The 22,185-nt window shown below is 36.0% G+C and overlaps 1 protein-coding gene across 4 annotated transcripts in view; it reads right to left on the reverse strand.

The window, feature by feature from the left end:
* COL21A1 (collagen type XXI alpha 1 chain) overlaps positions 1 to 22,185 on the reverse strand; it is a 254,886-nt gene that overhangs the window by 23,844 nt on the left and 208,857 nt on the right. For all 4 annotated transcript variants that reach the window (XM_013045877.2, XM_013045878.2, XM_004772401.3 and 1 more), the window contains one exon: positions 19,476 to 19,529. In XM_013045877.2, coding sequence (XP_012901331.1) covers positions 19,476 to 19,529 — 54 coding nt within the window. The remainder of the gene's footprint in view (positions 1 to 19,475; positions 19,530 to 22,185) is intronic.

Consider the following 22,185-nt stretch of genomic DNA (forward strand, 5'->3'; position numbering starts at 1 on the left):
AGTGCTGTGAAGTGTGTAAACCTGGTGATTCACAGACCTGTACCCCTGGGGATAAAAATATATGTTAATAAAAAATAAAAAATTATATTAGAAAAAAAAAAGAACGCCAAACATTCTATTTGCAGCTACATGAATAAAAGTGAATCTCCCATAGTCACATGCAAAACCACAGAATCTAAATATTTCTTTTCTGCAAGAATTTCAATTGTTAAATTGATCTTATGAAAGGATCGCTGTGAAAGTACTATTAAACTTCGGTTAATCATCATGCTAGCATTGAAATATTAATTTTGCTTATTTGTTCTTTGAGAATTTGTTGTTAAATATCTCTTCTCCTATGGAATGGGGTAGAAAATATAGCCATTGTAAACATTGATATAATAATTTGATATTTACAAATAAAATATGAGAATTATTTTGAATTCATAAAAAAATATAAAAAAAATGAATAATGCAAGAAAACCTGTAAAGTCATAGGAGTTCAGATTTAGTACGATTCCAAAGGGCCCCACTGCCTCACAACCATAATTAAAAACTAATAAGATTAACCAATATCCTCCAAACTGAGCCATGAGATACCCAGGAACTTATTTCCTTATCTAAAATACAATCATTCTCCTAATGATTCCCTTATTGATAAAACCACGAAGAATATGCAGGTCACAGTTTCAGGACAGAAGGAGAGAGAACTCTTTCACATGGTTCAACCTAGATGTACAAGTTCTCCAGCAAGATTATAGAATATTAATGTTCATTGTATAAATTTGAGAATAACATTAGCACATTCATTAATGGGCAAGCAGTTCTACTGTTGGTCCTTCAGTGCATTTACCAAAATAATCTTTTACCAGCCAAAGCAAACAGTGATGGTACTAATCAATTTTCATTTTTTATTCATTCTTCTTGGCTTCTTTCTCGATGGCACTTCAGTTAGAATAAGCAACATAGACAGATGGCAGAAAGAGAAATTTGAAAGATGAGGAAACAGGGCCCCATCAGTATTTCTTTGAAAGCCCTCTGCACTATCATGGCACTCAAAGAACAGCAGCACTCCTGAGTAAATCAAGGCAGGTGGTAGAGAGGCCACGGACAATGAGATCAAGTTATCTTCTATTACAGGGAGAGTAGGCCATTATTTTGATTTTCACATCTTGACTTTATTAACACAATACTGGTCAATGTGTTAGCCACAATTATAATGCAAGACACATGCATATAGTTCTGGTTTTAAAATCTGAACTTGAATCATAAATTGGATTTCATGTTGATTTTATTTGGCTCCATTCATTTTGCCATGGCACTACACCCTTTGCAGAGAACAAGGTTTGTGTGTGAGCAACGACTATCAACGGAGGGATTGTAGTCTAGTTGAAAACACAAGCTTTCATAAACATATGAATTAGAAAATAATAAAAAAACATGTAAATTTTAAAGTAACATTATAAAACATACCATAGTTTTCTTTAAGACATACAGAAAATTAAAATAACTGAGTTCTACATAGAAAGAACACAGAATGATATAAATTGTATCCTTCCAAGGCAGAAAATGCATATTCTCAATGCAATCAATTAAGATCAATAAAGTTCCAAATAAAGCCCTCCAGTTCATAGACCATAACTTGGCATGAAACCATCTGTAATCAGCTCCCATTCAAACACACATATACACAAACTCACTAAAGGTCTACATTAAGTCCGGAATTGAAATAAAACCTGCCTGTAAAATCTTAGCAGATACAAGACAGACATACATTGTTCTATGCTGAAAGTGGTGCTAGACACTGGACACTAGTGGACACTAGACACTGCTGTGGCCATGCAGTGTCCCTTGGGTCCAAGAATCTCTAATCGGGGTCAAATAGTTGCCCATGATACCATCAGACCTGAGAAGCTTGATTTCTTGCTGCATTCTGTCTTTTGTTGCTTAGAGTTTCATCATGATTCAAGTCTCTACGCCCTCACACAATGTGACATTAGTACAAACCAGTTAACAGACATACTGCCTCAACTTCTGTTTCTGAAGCCAATTCCAGTGTCAGATAGGCAGTGTCTTCACTGTGGGGGCAAATAGAGTTATGCCCAGGCACCCTGACATCCACCTCCCAGGAGCCCACAGTTCACTCCCTGGATCTGATGTCTTATTATTTAAATAATTATAATACTGAGCTTGGTCTATATTTGGACATAGTCCAAATCTTATTTCAGCGTATCAGATATTCAGTGTTTGGGGGGAAATTTCAGATTTGAGAAAAAGAAAAGATTCCTCTTCTTATCATCTTAACATGTTAGTAAAACATGAAAATGTATTTCAGAGATATGAAGTCATATATTCTATGTCTAATTATGCCAAGAACTATTGCTTATTTTATAAATATAAACATAAATATATAAAACTACATTATATTTAAAAAGAAGATGTAAAACTAATTTATAAAAGCAATTATTGGCAAAACTAACATGATACCATGGGTATGCATGGAATAAAAGACTGCTGAGAAAGAAATTAACCAGAACTGAAGTCAGTCAGAGCTATATTAGTTAATAAAATTCTGCTAGATTTTATTTTTCTGGGCTCCCATTTATTGAAATTCACTAAACTTTGCCAATTTTACACTAGCAGAAGTATTATTCAAAACCATTTGAAATTTACCAGTTTGTCGATCCAAAGTATTTAGTGACAATTACTTCATACAGCAAATGTTTTCCAAGCAAACTATTTTATATTTCACTTTTGGCCTGTGTGGTTTTGGATTCAGTCAACTGTAAGAATGTGTAAATAAAGAAAGAAACAAGCATTTTATCTGGTAAGAGTAAAGGGGTATATTTCCCCCACTTCTGTGATTTCAGTTTGGGTTTGAGAAAGAGCAGAAAGTCAACTGGAAAATCCTGCATAATGTTGTGGTGAAAAAATGTTGACATAAAAATGTTCTAGAATTTTCTCCGTAACCATTAAACCATTGATGTGTAACAAAAAGTCATTAAGAATAGAAATACATAATTTGGTATAAAGGGTTTGGTCTCTATTTCCTAAAGTCCACTTTGCAATGAAGGAAATGTGCCCATGATACATTACTTAGAATACACAAAAAATATTACTTGATACTTTCTCATGTCCAAAGAATTCAGTTATCTTATCCCTGAAATCAGAGCATCTTGGAGCCAATCTGCCTGTATGTAATGCACTATTTTCAATGTACTAAAAACAAATCTAACCCATTAATGGTATTTTTATATCAAAATTTTTAACCTTTCCATACAGTGGTATAGATATTTAATATACAGTTATCAAAATATCAGAAGAATGTTACGTTTTCTATTGTATCAAGAAGTGATTTGTTTGTTCCTAAAGATTCATGAAGAAAAAGCACCTATAGGTTGGAAGTACTGTTCTTATTAGCTACAAAAATTACAACTGTTATTATAGTGATTAATAAAAGCCCAATGGAAGCAGTTACAGGTTTAGACAGTGAAGTCAGCCATCTCATTATCCAGGGGCTGATGGACTCCAAACCTGTTATTTAAACTGTGGAATCTCAGTATCTCCATTTTATACGGGGCAAAATAAGAAAATCTACCTCAGAGAGTTGGTACATTATATCAATTAACTCGCACAAGTGCTTAGCTCAGTGCTGGCACTTTAATGAACAAATTTTCATGACTGTCTTTTCACAGCTCCTCCCTGACCTTTGAAGGTTGTGAAATAGATGAAGTCAATTCCCCCCACCCGTCTCAAAATGTGTCCTCCTCCTCCGTTTAAAGGACGTCTTTTTTTTTTTTTTTTTTTTTTTTTTTTTTTGGTGGTTGGGGGTGGGGGGGGGAGGGGTGGGGTCTTTCTACCTTGCATCTCTCTACCCTTGTCTCCAAAACATCCCCTTGCACCCAAGAGGACTCCAGCAATCTAAGGCTTCCCACTAGGCGGCATCATATTGGCAGTGCCCTCATCCACTACCTGTTTTTTCCTATTTGGCTAACTTTAACTACAATGATTTTTGCTTTTTAAACATTCACATGTATTCCATCACAATTCTTTCAGGAAAATATAACCAAAAGTTCCAAATGTACTTTCAGTTGAACCCCACGATGTTTTTCAATTCTTTTTTAAAATTCCACACTAACTGACAGATCATTATGAATGATGTATAAAGATTACGCTGTGGTAAGAGAACGCTAAAGAGAAGTAACTCACAACCACAGCTGCCAAACCTAAACAAACCAATATATAAGTATTTTCAATAAACCCATAATAAGGAAATCCCCAGCTTTACTATTCCCTTTAATATTTTAACACAGTTTTACTACTCCCTTTAATCTTTAAGGGGGAAAAAAGATAATCTGAGTAACACTGTATGAATTTCTTCTTCCCTAGGCTACAGATCAGGACTCACATGGGACTGGACCCCAAAGTACACAAAGGGAAGTAATTTCAATAGAAAATACTTTGGTAAATATTTCTGTGCTACTTATGTTTATACACAATAGAAAATGTCACCAGTTTGACATAATAAGTTACGGAGAGAGATCAGGGATGGCATCAAAAGGAAAAGCTACCTGCAAGCCCTTACAAAGTTGCCTCAAGTTACTGGCATTTCTCTTCAGCATCTAAAAGTATTTCAACATTTTTTAAAGGCCAAAAAGATACTCTAAACAATTTTGCTGTTGTCAAAGTATCTTTTTCAGGACAAAACAAAAAAAGACAAACGTTTAGCAAATTAAAATAACATACCTGAAAACCCAAAAGAGGAGGGGAAGACAAGATTTCAACCACGGATGGTCTCGCACCACCACATCATGGGACATCATGGTATCATGGCCTCATAATGTGAATTTAAATCATCTCCATCTTTAATGCCCTAGAGATGTTTAAATAACAAAGAACTATCTGGTCCTTGGATATTAGGTAATATTTCTGTGGTGAACCCAGGAATCCAGAAAATAACCTGTCCCTCTATATTAACAAGTGAGATCATGCACAAGAAATATATTAGGGGGATAAAGAAATCTTTTTAAAAATTTTTAAAGAAGATTTTATGTATTTATTTAATAGCGAGAGACACAGCTGGAGAGGGAACACAAGCAGGGGGAGTGGGAGAAAGAGAAGCAGGCTTCCTGTGGAACAGAGAGCTTGATGGGGAGGGGGGCTCTATCCCAAGATCCTGGGATTGTGACCTAAACCTAAGGCAGATGCTTAACAACTGAGCCACCAGGCTCCCCATCAAGGTCAATAATTTTAAGCACATCTGCCAAGTCCCTTTACAATAGTTGATATTCTGGGAACTAGGATGTGGATCTCTTACAGGGCAAGAGAGGAATAATTATTTTGCCTACCACAGAAATATTACCTAATAACCAAGGACCAGATAGTTCTTTGTTATTTAAACATCTCTAGGGCATTAAAGATAGAGATGATTTAAATTCACATTATGAGGCCATGATACCCTAATAACAAATCCAGTCAAGAATAATATCTAAAATGAAATTTATAAACTAATCTAATTTGTCAACACAAATGCAAATGGCTTTACCATAATGTTAGTAAATCAAATACTGCTGTGCATTAGAACAGTAGAGCATGATTAAGAGGACTTGCTTCAGGGTGCAATGAGTGTTTGATGTTAAGAAATATACCCATATAATATGTTCATACAAGTTATTAACAGTTTAGAGGAGGAACTATACAGAGTCATCTCAATATCAGGCAATATTAAAAAGTCATATGATCCCAAAACCAGACAAGGATCCCACCAAAAAAGAGAGCTATAGACCAATATCCTTGATGAACACAGATGCGAAAATACTCAACAAAATACTAGCCAATAGGATTCAACAGTACATTAAAAAGATTATTCACCACGACCAAGTGGGATTTATTCCAGGGCTGCAAGGTTGGTTCAACATCCGCAAATCAGTCAATGTGATACAACACATCAATAAAAGAAAGAACAAGAACCATATGATACTCTCAATAGATGCGGAAAAAGCATTTGACAAAGTACAGCATCCCTTCCTGATCAAAACTCTTCAAAGTGTAGGGATAGAGGGCACATACCTCAATATCATCAAAGCCATCTATGAAAAACCCACCGCAAATATCATTCTCAATGGAGAAAAACTGAAAGCTTTTCCGCTAAGGTCAGGAACACGGCAGGGATGTCCATTATCACCACTGCTATTCAACATAGTACTAGAGGTCCTAGCCTCAGCAATCAGACAACAAAAGGAAATTAAAGGCATCCAAATCGGCAAAGAAGAAGTCAAATTATCACTCTTCGCAGATGATATGATACTATATGTGGAAAACCCAAAAGACTCCACTCCAAAACTGCTAGAACTTATACAGGAATTCAGTAAAGTGTCAGGATATAAAATCAATGCACAGAAATCAGTTGCATTTCTCTACACCAACAGCAAGACAGAAGAAAGGGAAATTAAGGAGTCAATCCCATTTACAATTGCACCCAAAACCATAAGATACCTAGGAATAAACCTAACCAAAGAGGCACAGAATCTATACTCAGAAAACTATAAAGTACTCATGAAAGAAATTGAGGAAGACACAAAGAAATGGAAAAATGTTCCATGCTCCTGGATTGGAAGAATAAATATTGTGAAAATTCTATGCTACCTAAAGCAATCTACACATTTAATGCAACTCCTATCAAAGTACCATCCATCTTTTTCAAAGAAATGGAACAAATAATCCTAAAATCTATATGGAACCAGAAAAGACCTCGAATAGCCAAAAGGATATTGAAAAAGACAGCCAAAGTTGGTGGCATCACAATTCCGGACTTCAAGCTCTATTACAAAGCTGTCATCATCAAGACAGCATGGTACTGGCACAAAAACAGACACATAGATCAATGGAACAGAATAGAGAGCCCAGAAATAGACTCTCAACTCTATGGTCAACTAATCTTCGAGAAAGCAGGAAAGAATGTCCAATGGAAAAAAGACAGCCTCTTCAATAAATGGTGCTGGGAAAATTGGACAGCCACATGCAGAAAAATGAAATTGGACCATTTCCTTACACCACACACGAAAATAGACTCAAAATGGATGAAGGACCTCAATGTGCAAAAGGAATCCATCAAAATCCTTGAGGAGAACACAGGCAGCAACCTCTTCGACCTCAGCCGCAGCAACATCTTCCTAGGAACAACGCAAAAGGCAAGGGAAGCAAGGGCAAAAATGAACTATTGGGATTTCATCAAGATCAAAAGCTTTTGTACAGCAAAGGAAACAGTTAACAAAATCAAAAGACAACTGACAGAATGGGAGAAGATATTTGCAAACGACATATCAGATAAAGGACTAGTGTCCAGAATCTATAAAGAACTTAGCAAACTCAACACCCAAAGAACAAAGAATCCAATCAAGAAATGGGCAGAGGACATGAATAGACATTTCTGCAAAGAAGACATCCAGATGGCCAACAGACACATGAAAAAGTGCTCCATATCACTCGGCATCAGGGAAATACAAATCAAAACCACAATGCGATATCACCTCACACCAGTCAGAATGGCTAAAATCAACAAGTCAGGAAATGACAGATGCTGGCGAGGATGCGGAGAAAGGGGAACCCTCCTACACTGTTGGTGGGAATGCAAGCTGGTGCAACCTCTCTGGAAAACAGCATGGAGATTCCTCAAAATGTTGAAAATAGAACTGCCCTATGACCCAGCAATTGCACTATTGGGTATTTACCCTAAAGATACAAACGTAGTGATCCAAAGGGGCACGTGTACTCGAATGTTTATAGCAGCAATGTCCACAATAGCCAAACTATGGAAAGAACCTAGATGTCCATCAACAGATGAATGGATCAAGAAGATGTGGTATATATACACAATGGAATACTATGCAGCCATCAAAAGAAATGAAATCTTGCCATTTGCGACAACATGGATGGAACTAGAGCGTATCATGCTTAGCGAAATAAGTCAAGCAGAGAAAGACAACTATCATATGATCTCCCTGATATGAGGAAGTGGTGATGCAACATGTGGGCTTAAGTGGGTACGAGAAGAATAAATGAAAGAAGATGGGATTGGGAGGGAGACAAACCATAAGTGACTCTTAATCTCACAAAACAAACTGAGGGTTGCTGGGGGGAGGGGGTTTGGGAGAAGGAGGTGGTATTATGGACATTGGGGAGGGTATGTGATTTGGTGAGTGCTGTGAAGTGTGTAAACCTGGTGATTCACAGACCTGTACCCCTGGGGATAAAAATATATGTTTATAAAAAAATAAAAAATTATATTAAATTAAAAAAAAAAAGTCATAGGATTCTAAATCTAGAACTTTGTAAGCCTGAATCTGAATCCATCAGAAACCAACTGTAAACATAGTTGGTGAAACACTAGACATTTTTGTTTAAAATCAGGAATAAAGCATAAGCTGGATTTTGAAGCAGTAATTTCACTTAGAGGAAAACATCCTTCCCTCCAAATATTGCATAATACATGGAAATATATGTAACATCAATAAGGGAAGTTAGATGAAATATATCCATAAATATATAAAATGAAATGAGATAGAGGTTATATTCTTTCTTATAACCAGATATGGTAAAACATATATAATACTTTTAAAGTTAAATAAAATTTCAATGGACAAGACTTTTTACTTTAAAAATCTGTATGTGTTCTGTTTATGTATTTGTATATTCAAGAATATGTTTGGAAAGAATCTTAATAAATGAATAATTATTATCTCTAGGGATGGGATTGGGATTCAGGTAAATGAAGGCAGATTTTGAAATTTACAGCACAACTTCTACTTTTGTCTATTTGAGAGAAGTTAAATAAAATGTATAATAAATTACTACATGAAGTAATATAATAAAATATAATTAAAATATACATAAATAATACATTAAAAAGTTGGCCCATGTAGTTTTAGATTTCAAAAATTTCTCAGAAAAAAAATCTTAAGATTTTTCTCCCCACATTTTAGTCATTCAAGAAACTACTGCTAAATACCTGTATTTCAAAATAAAAAAAGTAAAGATATTAATGGTTGTGGCTATTATTTCACTAAAAAAATAAAACAACCCTAAGGGGTGCCTGGATGGCTCAGCTCATTAAGCATCTGACTCTTGATTTTGACTGAGGTCTTGATCTCAGGGTTGTGAGATCAAGCCCCACATCAGGCTCCCAGCTCAGCAGGGAGTCTGCTTGAGAGTCTCTCTCGGTCTCTCCCTCTGTCCCTCCCCCCATTCTCTAAAATAAATAACGAAATCTTAAACACACACACACACACACACACACCTAAATCAAGAAAGAAATATACTGCAACCTCACAGTTGTTACCTCAGAGGGTTTTGCTTAGTTTTCATGCCTTGGTAGGTTATTCTCACAGATAATTCTTTACACATTGCTAAGGATATACTGTTAGACAAAGGCATCAGTCTTTCCATCTAGAGAAGAACAATACTGTGTTTTAGAACCAATTTCTTTGATAAAATAGCCAGGAATTTGGCATTTGACAAGATTTGCCATACATTTCCCTGTAACAGAAGGAAAATAATAATTTTATTTCTAAAATAAAAATGGTAATAGGTCAGATCTAAAAATTGATTTTAAATGTACTATATATATTTTCAAAGTACATTTCTAGGAAAACTAATAACCTAAAAAATTCAATGAAAATGTAACAAAATGAATAAATTCAGTGACCAACTTCCTATCTTTGTGAGGATTTATTAATCTTCATATAAACAACTTAGTCTTGTTCAACTGTAGATGCACCTTTGTTTTCCACAATAGGTTTGCTTCCAAAATTTTGTCAAAAAATAATACAGTATTTCAAATACACCAAGAACATTGCCTCTATTTGGAAATATAATTTCTTATCATTCATGGCAATATTGAAGTTTATTTAGACAGAGAAAGATACTAAAGCACATACAGTCTTAAAGAATAAGGTAGCTAATAAGATGATAATTCTACTTTCACTTACCAATATCACTAAAATTAATTGTTCTCAAATAGGTAACTTTGTCTTTTTCCTACCTTCATATTCCTCTATTTTGATCAACCTGTATCGTAGTCTCTATGTCACTGGTTATCAAATTTTATATCAGACACATATAAGGGCAGCCATTAAAAACACAGTTTCCTGGGCTTTAGGCCCTAATTCTGATACATTAGCACTGGGATGGACCAGGAAACTGAATTTTATAACCATCTCTGGTGATTCTGGTTAAGGTACTCTGGATCAGAGTTGGAGAAACACTGTTCTATATATAGTAAACCAACCAACCAAGCAACTAACTCTTGAACATTATTTGCATTGGGGTATTAAGCTAGAAAAGTCATCAAGAAGTTTTTATGATTATCTACCAATTAAATTTTCATATAATCCATTTTAAGTCTCTTTACTCAAAAACAACTATAGATCATTTCCCCACCAATTTTTAACCCTTCACCAAAAGTCTTAATACTCAGCTTCTCATGATTAACTTCACTTTGATGGCATTTAAGAATTTTGACCTACCATAGGTTTTTTAAATAAACCTTTGAACAATATGTTTATTGAGTAAATGTTCTATTTCTTCTAACTGCAGAGAAACTACTCTATCTAAAACCACCTGGTACAATATCATATGTTCTAGGATTGCTTGGCAAATATTAGCACCTGACTCCACATCTCAGTAAGAATCTGCAATAATCCTAAAGCTCTCTCATGGTAGTTTCTCCTTTTGTCTCATTAGTAATTCCATTCTTAAAATGCATTGTTCATAAGTTTTTCATACTTCACTAAATCCATCAAGTAAGTGCACTCTTTTTATGCAGACATCATAAAATTCCTTTGCCTTATTAGTATTAGTTCATCAAATCACTATACTTCACTTGCAAGAAAGAGATCTTCATTGAAAAATACCAAGGCCCTATCTTCTAATAAAATTATTAAAAGAAAGTTATATGCCAATCTCACTTGATCATTTTCAGTAGATTAAATTCATTGTGAACCATTAGAGTCATACATGACTTCTAGAACATTCTCGATACTAGTCTACTCATGATTAATAAACTCTTTTGTTAAAAACGTACTTTTTTCCCCTACAAACTCAGAAGTGTGAATCTATGCCGAAAGAGTTTCAAAGCCACAATCTTTTAAAGAAACCAAAATTAAAACAGCAAAGCAGCTATGACTTAAAGTATATTTGTTTCAAATAACAGTTCAGTATTCAAAATTACAAAAGTAATTTTTATAAACCATCTGACACTATTGACAATTACCTATTAGGTATTTACCTGATTATCAAAAATAAAAATGCATATTGGTATAAACAAATATTTTCAAGTGCTCTTTCTCAGATATTACCCATCTGTATGTACCTATCTGTAACACACCCTAACATACGGAGAACATAAATGATTTTATGATGTTCTCAGAGGCATAAAACATTTGTCTAGTGTTCAATGTGGTAACCACACTCAAGCATCTTGGAAATATTTTTTAAAGACAACAACAAAAAAAGAGCTCATCAGAATGAAAAAATCTCATTACCAAAGTGTGCACTCCAGATCACATAAAAAATATATTAGTTTCCACACTTAAGAAAATAGAACGAATGAAAAACATTCTCATTTCATCTACTAAAATAGCATTTTTATGGATCATGAACCCAGTATTAAAATAAATATGCCTTGTCTTGAATAACACTGTGAATTCCATATTTTCATGCTCTGAAAATGGAGAATGTATTTGGACTAATTCAAAATGATCATATGATACCTTACAACAAAGATAAAAAGTACACAAAACAACCCCAGCCTCTGTATGACTAAAGAACATAATTTGAAAGTCAAAGTCTTGAAATCTTTGAAATATAAATATCCTGTATAGATGGTGTTTCCTCTCACCCCTTCTCTTCAAAACTGAGGTGGATGTAATCAATCCATATGTCAATGGGAATACCGAGCCTCTATAAGCAACACAAGATTCTCTTTACCCACAGGTAGTGCTACCCATTCTGAGAACTAATCATGCAGCATTTCAAAGTTCAATTACATTCATTTCTCTTGTCATTTCAGAATTCAATAAAGCCTTTTTTGAATTATAAGGAATGAATAAATGAGAAAAATGGAAATAAGTACATTTTGATGCTTATCCAAAACTTTACAATGAACATATTTAAGAGATTTCTTCAGAACAATAAGAAAAATGATCAGTACCATAGACACAGAGTCTCTAAATTTAAAATCTATGATGTGATAAAGGTGTTTGATGGTGGTCTTGTTTACTATGCCAGCGAAATCGTTTGTAAGGAAAGAATTAAACAGATGCTTTCTTAAATCTGGTGGGATTTTATTAACTAACTTATACAGATAATGGGCCAACATTTGCTTTTCATGTGTAAAGAAAAAGATACAATAGTTTCATAGTCATTACAAAACCAAAAGCCCTATTTGGGGAGACCAAAGTGTTGCACACATTGCTTACAAATTCAGTCACTCCTGCAGAAAAATCAGATGTGTACATAATTTGATTTAGATAAAACCTATTTCAAAATGTATTCTAAGGATGACTCTCAATCAGGTTTTAAAACATAACCCTGGAATTTAAATAATAAATACAAGTGTTTCAAACATTCTAAGTTGTTTGATGTGAGTTGCTTTCACACTGAGAAATGCCATGGGAAATTCTTAGGAGACATCAGGTTAAGGTTGTTCCACTCAACACATACCAAGGATGTGCCACTTCTCATGCCTGAAAGAGGAGTGGGGGGGAAATTGTTACAAATCTGTATAGAAGACCTATACAAAAAGCTTGCCGTTCAGTTGCAAATCAAATAGGAAAAATAATAGAATTCAGGTTTTTCCCCTTTTAACCTTTCTTCTTGATATAAATAAAAAAATACAATCAAGTAGGTAAATAAAGATCTCACCACATTATGAAGATAATGAAGTGAATTATACTTCATGGGAAACCACCATATCCTTTCAACATGAAATTTTCCCGAGAATTTTATGGATGTCTTTGGCTTTATAAGCATAAAAATGACATGTCAAACAGCCCAGAGAGAAGTTGATGAAACAAAAGGCCTTGTTTCATCTTGTCTCTTAAGAACATGATGACTTGGACCAGTTCACCAGCTAACATTACACCACAGACACAAGCACCACATGTGGTTTAGCAAGAATTCGAAAGACATGAAGAAAGGAAACTAAAACCTCTATGAGCCAATGTCCTCAAATACAGTACAGTGACCCCCACATCTTCACCCCTATAAAAATGATACAACAGACATTTTCTCTTATTTAAGAAACACATGCTCACCTCCATAGGTCCAGGAAATGTGTCATCCTTTCTCTCATCCTCATGGAGCTCCAGGAATCTTGGCTCAAGTAGTGGAATCCAGCTGCTGCCTACCCATCTTTGCTCTGAGCCACCTGGGGCTGGTCAATTATGAGAGAACTAGCGAGCAAATGGCTCAGACTGAGCAAAAGTTTAGCACTAGATACAGCAGGTCATCAGGATTGAGCACCAGGACAAGTACAGCTGTACTTGTCATAGCTATGACAAAGAAGAGTGAAAACATGGAAACTGCAGATAGTTTGGCCAGCAACAACTGGTTATGGCGAAGTAGTGGGTCAACATAATTTGATCTACAAACTCATTTGGTCAAACATGAATGTTCCAGTTTTCGTTTTTCAACTGCTGGTGAATTCTAGTGTGCGGCTGCCCTGTTACCCCACCTGCCTCAACTGCCCAAGATAAAAGCAAAGTTATTGGTGAGAAGTTCAGAAAACACACTTCCAACAACTAAGGATTCCTTGAAGCAATCAGACTGTTCTTTATTCCTTGGTACAAAACTGAAAATGTAGTCTTACAAGCTTAAGATCTTTTTTAAAAAAAGAAACACTGTAAAACACTCCAAATCCACCCCCTTGTTTGTTTGTTTGTTTTATAATGGATTACAAAACAATGGTACAATTAGGGAAGAAAATAAAGTACTGATAAGTAAAAATGGAACATAACAGATATCAAAAACCACCTTGGAGAAAAAATAAGCAAAGTGATCCAAAACAGGATTAAACCATATGTTTACCATGTAGATTATTTATTATACATACACATTTATCAAGTATCTCATTTTAAACTATGCTTAGGTATGTATACATTTTATACAGTTTATATACATAATATATTTAGTATCAGACATTAAATCTGTTCCAACTTTGCAAGACAATGAAGACTACAGAGAAGACATATGGGCTAAAATTTACTAAGCAGAATGATGCAAAAATGCAGAAAAATAAGAAGTAGATGAAGTAAGTTTTTAAAAACACAGGAGAGGTTAACAAAATTTATGAATCAGAAAATAGGGGTGGCTGAAGAGCCTTTCTTTTAACCAAATTGTCACTTAAACTTGCTGACTTGCTTTAATCCCAAATATGTTTAATCAATACAGGTGCTGCCTAGTGTTTGCGAGATATCAGTATGTGCTTCCATGGCCTTTTTACATGGGTCCATTGCTAAATAAAATATCACTAGATTAAAGCCTCAGTGTACTAGTTTCCTGTGACAGTTGTTAAAAAAAAATTTCACCACAAACCTGGTTGTTTAAAACAATGCCATTTTATTTTCTCAAGGTTCTGGAGGCTAGAAGTCTGAAGTCCGGGTCTTGATAGCACTGCACTCCCCACAGAAACTCTAGGGGAGAATCCATACCCTGTCTCCCATCTTGGAGCTGCCAGCACTCCTTGACTTGGGGCCATGTTGCTCCAGTAGCAGCCGCCATGTTCTCAGGGATGCCTCTGAGAAACTTCAGTTCAGCTTTTAGGGCCTTTCAACTGGGATCAGCCCCCCTCCTCAGATAACCCAGAATAATTTCTTCATCACAATATCATAATCACATCTGCAAAGACCCTTTATTCATATGAGATAACATTTACAGGTTGCAGGCATTAGGGTCTGATGACCTAGCGTGGGGGAGGGTAGTATTTTTCAACCTACTACCCACAGTATTTGCAAAATGCTAAAATGTCCTTAGAATCTGACCCACTATTTCTTATTAGAATTTCATTAGCTGTGTCTATCCTTTGTTCATTGCCCAAAGCATAGGCCGCCTATTTAAATGCTTCTGTTATTATCTAGATAGGTTCCATTTGAAAATACCTTAGGGTCACCTCCCCAGGCAAAACTAATGCTTCTTACTCTCTTTCCTGTTTATTGCCTGGTTGTCTGTGTCATCGTCCATGCAGTAGGACTATTGAAAATCAACCTTTTTCATCTTAAGTGCCACATCCAAACAATCCTCAAGCTCTGCTGGTCCTGCTTCAGTTCATTTCAGATCAGTCCCACTCGCCCTGCCCCCTCTCCCATCCGTCCCATCCTGGTTGCAACTGTAGGGGGCAGAACTCAGCTAGAACTCTGCCAGGCTCTGTCCTCTACCTTGGCTCACCTTTATCCATTTTCTATTCTACGATCAGAGTGATCTTTTTCCAACTTTCTGAATCTGATCAACTCACTCATCTAATTGCAACCTTTGAAAAGGTCCCACTATTCTTGGATTTAAGTTCGAGCGGCACAGACCGGCTGCTATCTACACCCACAACTTCATCACATATTTCTACCCTATTCCTTCTGTGTCTCTTAAGCAGCCTGAACTCGAGTCAGCTTTTTCTAAAATATCATGACTTTGTTTTTACTTCGACATTTGGGAACATACTCCAGGTTCCTGCCTTGCCAGGCCAGACAACCAGCCAACTCCGATTTATCTTCCAGAATATGGCCAAGAGAGTACCTTGTTTAGGAAAGTATCTCTATACACTTTAAACAAGTGAACCATACAGTATACTATAGTTCAATAAGGTTATTACTGAGAAGAAAAGAAGAATGAATCAGGCTCAGTGATAGTCCCGAGTGCATTTAGTGTTGTACACATCTTCTCCAAGACCCCCTGTGCCTACCTAACATTTGTACTATGCTGTCATCTCCTGGCTTGTGTGACTGCTTCAGGACATGGCCGTGACAAATTAATCTCCACATTCTCCTGGAGTAGGATCATGTCTGACAGAATGTGGACACTCTGTAAATGTTTGCTGAGTTAGTGACAAGATTATATAATCCATCAACAGAGCATTACAGGCTTGAAACCAATCATCATAAGTCCAGCATGTGTTAGAAAGGAGTCTACAGTCACCTGGATGGAAGTTAGTTTTATGTAATTCGCCACTTCGAAAATAAATCACCATTGGGGCTAAATTCCTACTAGGAATGACCAATACTAAAATTCAAGGTGTAGCCATTAGAATATAATAGTACTTTAGACAATATAACCCTTCCCCAAGGAAATAGAGTCTTTGTCCTCAATTTGCATTCCAGGCATTAGTGTTCATATTTACCAATCTGCTTACAGGGATGAGTCATCAACCAGCTGCTATAAGCTGTGTTTAATTAGCTTTAAAGCATTTTTCTAAGAGCTTCTGTCCTTCCAACTTAAGCTCCATTAATTTTCTTGGCTGCCACATTATGGAACAAACAAGTGAACATGTCCTTTTTAGTGAGGCCAAATCATTCATTATAAATACTTATACGCAGTATCCACACATAATGGAAGAGTATTCATTTCTTTGCATCACCAAATACAAAAACTTTCATTTTTTTTCCTGTTTCCAAAGCTTTATCTACACATGGTAAAGACCAAAGCCTTATCTACACATGGTAAAGACCAAAGCTTTATCTACACATGGTAAAGACCAAAGTTTTCATTAATGGCCAAAAGAAGAGAATCATTCTCAATTCCGTTCTTCACTATAAAAGAATACAGACCATAAGAATTCTATCCAGATAATGTGGGCCAATTTTAGATGCTCAATCTATTAACTGCTTTCCTAAGAGAGTATGTCTTCTGACATAGGAAACTTGGCTTCCTCTCCAGCGGCTGGCAGGAAAGAGAGACAGAGGGCCAGAAAGGGCAAGGGACCATTCTTGCCTTCCTTGATCGGTGGGATGGAGTAGGAAAGAGTCTGCAGAGTTTCTCTTGGTAACTCCCGGTTTTCTACCTGATTGGTTTAGAAGAGATCATATTCTAAATACCCCCACTATTGCTTGCCTTTTTTAGAACTCTGTGATTTAGCTTTTGCTTCTTTATCTTTTCACTGTCTCTCTCCACTGCGAGGGTGTAAGCCTCCATGTCCAGTCCCTCTCGCTAAACTCAATGCCTTATGCATTCTGGGAATGCGGTGAATGTTGCAAGGGAACAGAGAGAGTCAAGTCTGAAATCAGGAGGGCCTGAGATGGAAATTTATACTAGTGAGAAAGTTCTATACAGAGGTCAATCTTGAGTAAAGTGGGGGCAGGCAGGGCAGAAGAAAACACATCAGCCTCTCCTTCTGGCTGCCGTGAGGAACAGGCAGCCTTGGGAGAGGAACACGGCCCCTCGAGCGCTCCTAATTCCCTCTTTATTCTATTTGGTTTCATTAACAGGATAGCAACAGTATTATTTTTCAAGTAAATATATGCTGTTCCTGTCACATTATGGTTCATGTAGACTTGCTGGTCAGTCGGCTTTTTCTAACATTGTTTCTGTGGGAAAATGAGCCACAAATTCCAAATAACTGACTCACCAAGATTTATAATATAACCAGCTCAAATTATAACCTGGTTTTCATTTCAGCTGTCCGCTATTTCCCTCTTCTCTTTCTTTTCATGTTTCTCATTCTCTCAGCTGTCTTCCCTCCCCCGCCTCCCCCCATGCTCATGTACCTGCACGCCCATGTGCTTACGTGCACACATCTTATAGTCTCTAGAAATAAGAGCATAAACAAACATACCCGGTCTCAGATCCAGTTACCAGGTCTCAGAATTCTTCCTTAATCATAAAAATTATGAGTCAGATATATGGAGCTCACACTCCAGTCCAAATCACATACTTGTTGAGGCTTTATCAAATAGCCAGTGGGTTAGTGTCCTGATTGCAGTCTCTTCTCCTTTCAGTCTATCGTGAATATACCAGTAGCTCTTCACTGCCTCTACAGCACGGTTCTGCATCAAGTTAGCTCTTTTTCTTCCCATAGCACTTCCATGCCAAGTACAGAGAGTTTCCTCCCTGAATTCAGTCGAGGACTGCTGTGTCACAATCCTATCCCACCTTCCCAACTTCACTTTCTATCACTGCAGCCCCAGGACTGCTTTAGATCATTTCTTTATCTCTTAAGCACACACTTAACCATCGTACCTGGGTGTCTTCACTCATGTTCCTTCTCCCTCTGGTCTTCCTTTCTTCCCCCATCATCCTTTTATGATCCAATCAAGCCCTAGATCCTTGGTAAAAATTTCCCAATCACCCCACGATACAAGGTTCCCTTTCTAAACTCTTTCTGTGTTTCAGAGAACTCTATGCATTTGTGCAACGTTTTCATAGCTTTTTTCCCCATATGTTTCCTAAGACAGCCTCACAACAACACAGCGAAGTGGGTACTGTTAAGGATGTACAATTCACAGATAAGGAGAAAGCTTTTCAGAGATGTGAACTGATTTACCTCAGCTTGCAGAGCTGGAATGTGGCAGGAAATTATCTTTAAACCCTGGCCTTCTGATTTCATGTGAAATCCCCCATTTGGCACTTACTATAAACCTCTTTGGGTTGGTCATTATTTGCGTCATTTTTCCGCAGTCTTCCAAACTAGATTATAAGCTCCATGAAGGCAGTAGCTATGTAGAGAACTTGTCCCAATGCATTATAATACACAAGATGAGAACTCAATAAATATTTGATTGAATGATTCTATGAGTAGGTCACCCCATTTAAGAAGCTTCTGTGATTCCGCTGTCTTTTGTCCAATATTTGGATTCTGAGTGCTCACCTGAACGCTCTATGAAAAAATGCAATATATGTTGGCTATTTTCAAACTTCTTAACCTACTCATCCCCAAAACAGGCTGCAAATTCCCCTAAATTTAAATTCCCCATAAGATCCTTCGATGAATAAAATGAGACCAGCAGGTGTTTCAATCTTGGCCAATGTTGGCCAGGAGTTGTAGGAAGAAAAGGTGGGGAAAACGGTAAGTGAAGTTGAGTCATCTGGCACACTTGCTGAAAACACATATATCCAGGATTCAGATCCATCACTTTCTCAATCATGTTTCCTTACCCCACGTTATATTGAACACATGACCCCAGGGAGCATATTACCCAACGAGCCAGTGGCAAAGTGATGCTGGCTGAAGGCTCAGCAACAGACTAGGCTGTGTTCGGCATTTGTTTGTGTGGGCAGGAGTACTCATGATTGTAATTCATACTGCTGGTGAATTTTCTGCTCGTGACATTCTCCCCATTTTGTAAAAAAGGGTTAAATAGTTCAATATCTTATAATGTTCCTCAAAGAGCAGCTGTAGCATGTGAATCTGGAAGTCACTGAACAACAACAGGTTACCTGATAGGTGTATTTAAATAGAGGATTTTAGGAGAGGAAAAGAATTTCAGTATTTAGAGCTGAATTCAGAAGGTACTCACAGGCTCTCCCCGGGACCCATCCTGCCCTGGAGCACCTGGAGGTCCTGCTTCTCCCTTTTGATGATTTAAAAAAAAAAAAAAGAAGAAAATTACATTTTCAGACATGTTTATAAAATAGTGATATATAACACTGAGTATTAAAGTACCTTAGATACAACATAAACATTACTTCTACATTATTATTATTAATAATGTTATGTGGCCACTATACTTATGAGTACAGCATAACATATAGAATTGTCGAATCACTATGTTGTATGCCTGAGATTATCTACAGCACTTTAACAAAAAAATGTAACACCGTATGCCAACCATACTTCAATAAAAAGTAAATATTCAAAATTTTGTTTGCTATTTTATCATTTACTTAATATCAAAGAAAAATACTAGTAAGTGTACAGGATTTTTTAGGTATAATTATAGATTCTATTAACAAGTTAGGTAAAAGGCCTAAATAAAAGGAGATATATATCCTATTTATGGGCAGAAGAACTCATTCATAGTCATGAAGCTATAAAGTCTTTGTAGCATAAAGATGTTAGATGTCTCCAAATTAATCAAAATTTAATGCAATTTCAAAAGAAATCCCAAGAAAATATTTGTTGTAATGTGGCAAAATTATTATAGGATTTAAGTAGAAGGAGAAATTACCAAATGGCCAAGACAATTTAGGAGAAGACCAAAACGGTGAAATGAATTTGTTCCTGAACACACATCTAGCTATGGGAGTTAAGAATTTATAGCACCACCCCAGGGAGAGAGAGAAGATCACTGGAACAGAAAAGGGAGTCCAAAACTGCTTTTAATAAGTTCAGTATCTGGAAAGGAATCAAAACTGCAACAAATGGTACTTGGATTATTAAATACCATTTAAAAAATTAAATGATATTTATTTTTTATTTTTTTAATTAAATTTTAATTTTTTAATTAATTTTAATTTAATTTTTAAATATCATTTTAAATATCATTTTAAAAAATTAAAACTGAATAATCAAACACATGCACACGCAGAGGAAATAATACCAAGGTATGAAAAGTAGAATTTTAAATACTTTTGAAGGAAACAGAAGAAATTATATTTATAAGCTGGGGGCAGAGAAGAATTTTTAAAGTAAAATGTAATAAAACAAACCATAATAAATTTTGATTATCTGACTGCACTAAAAACATAATGGCTTATCAAAAGATATATCAAAAGTCTAAAGACAGACCACAGAGTAGAATAATAAACTTGCATGTAATAACAAAGGGTTAGCAAATTAGTATCTAGAATGTGAAAGCCTTCTAATACTCAATAAGAGAAATAAAAAATAAAACCAGATTATAAAAATAGATATGAAATTTTAAAATTCCTTCTGTATTACTGATTTTAACCCTTCCTGACATTAGATAACTCATTATGAAATTCATGAAGTGACTATATAAATATCCAACCTATTATGGCAGCAGATAATGGAGTTAATTTATAAAATAACTCTGATACTATACACTCATGAGAGTAGGACATTACATTTATTGCCAAGGTAAATGTGACCAAGGTTTATATCAATCCTTCCATATTTATTTTTATTTAACTTTTTACTTTAAAGTTGATCATTCTGTTGGAATGGAGCCACTGGATTGGATCATTCTTCTGGATCTATTTGAACTAATCATTCTAATTTGACCTTGCCTCCCAACAGTTACGTTTTAAAACCAAAATAAAGTTTTCATTAAAAATGGAGTTACTTAGGGACGCCTGGGTGGCTCAGTTGGTTAAGCAGCTGCCTTCAGCTCAGGTCATGATCCCAGCGTCCTGGGATCGAGTCCCACATCGGGCTCCTTGCTTGGCGGGGAGCCTGCTTCTCCCTCTGCCTCTGCCTGCCATTCTGTCTGCCTGTGCTTGCTCTCTCCCCCCCCCCTCTCTGATAGATAAAATAATAAGATCTTTAAAAAAAAATGGAGTTACTTATAAGTTATTACTTGAAATTATTTGAAACTTTAAGTTAGTATCCACCTAGTTAAAATTAACACTAACATGTTTATTTTTAGGTGACTATAATGACTAGCATAGTTTTTAGTTATATGCCTTTAAAATCCTATGCTTAAATGATTTAAGCATCTTATTTTCTATCCACCCTTTCGCATCCTCAAAACTTTCCCCAAATTGCCAGTGTATATAACAGTATCTGATACCACTTTACAATAAATATAAGTGGAGTTTATTCCTAAAATGTGTAATATTGACAGGTCAGTACAGCTTTAAACTACCAGAGGCAGTGTCATAAAGGGCAGGGGTGGAAAGAAGCCTCTTAAACACACAGACACACCCTCTATGCTTTTTGAAGCCTTCTAGTCATCAGGAGCCATGATTTTGTTTTCTATTCAGCAAAGTGTTGCATCATAACCATGTTCTCTGCAATGATGCCACATTTTGTTTCATACCAGAAAAAACACTTCATTCTACTTGAGATAAAGAAAGCAAAGCAAAAAGCATTTTTCTTGTAAATACTTCAAATGCCTGGGTTGAAATCAGTCTAAGGGTGAAAGAGTCTCAGAATACACGTACTGATGCACATGCCAACGTGGTTTTCCACAGTTTCATATTCCAATGAATTTCCCAAAATTGTAGAAAAGAAATCACAGAAGGAAGAACCAATAAAACCTGGCTAACATAATCAACACTTGGGAAAAAAAAATTCAACCATATCACATTATGGAAACACAGACT

The sequence above is a fragment of the Mustela putorius genome, unplaced genomic scaffold (assembly GCF_011764305.1).
Source record: "Mustela putorius furo isolate JIRA1106 unplaced genomic scaffold, ASM1176430v1.1 tig00003983_pilon_pilon_pilon, whole genome shotgun sequence".
In the NCBI taxonomy this organism is placed as follows: domain Eukaryota; kingdom Metazoa; phylum Chordata; class Mammalia; order Carnivora; family Mustelidae; genus Mustela; species Mustela putorius.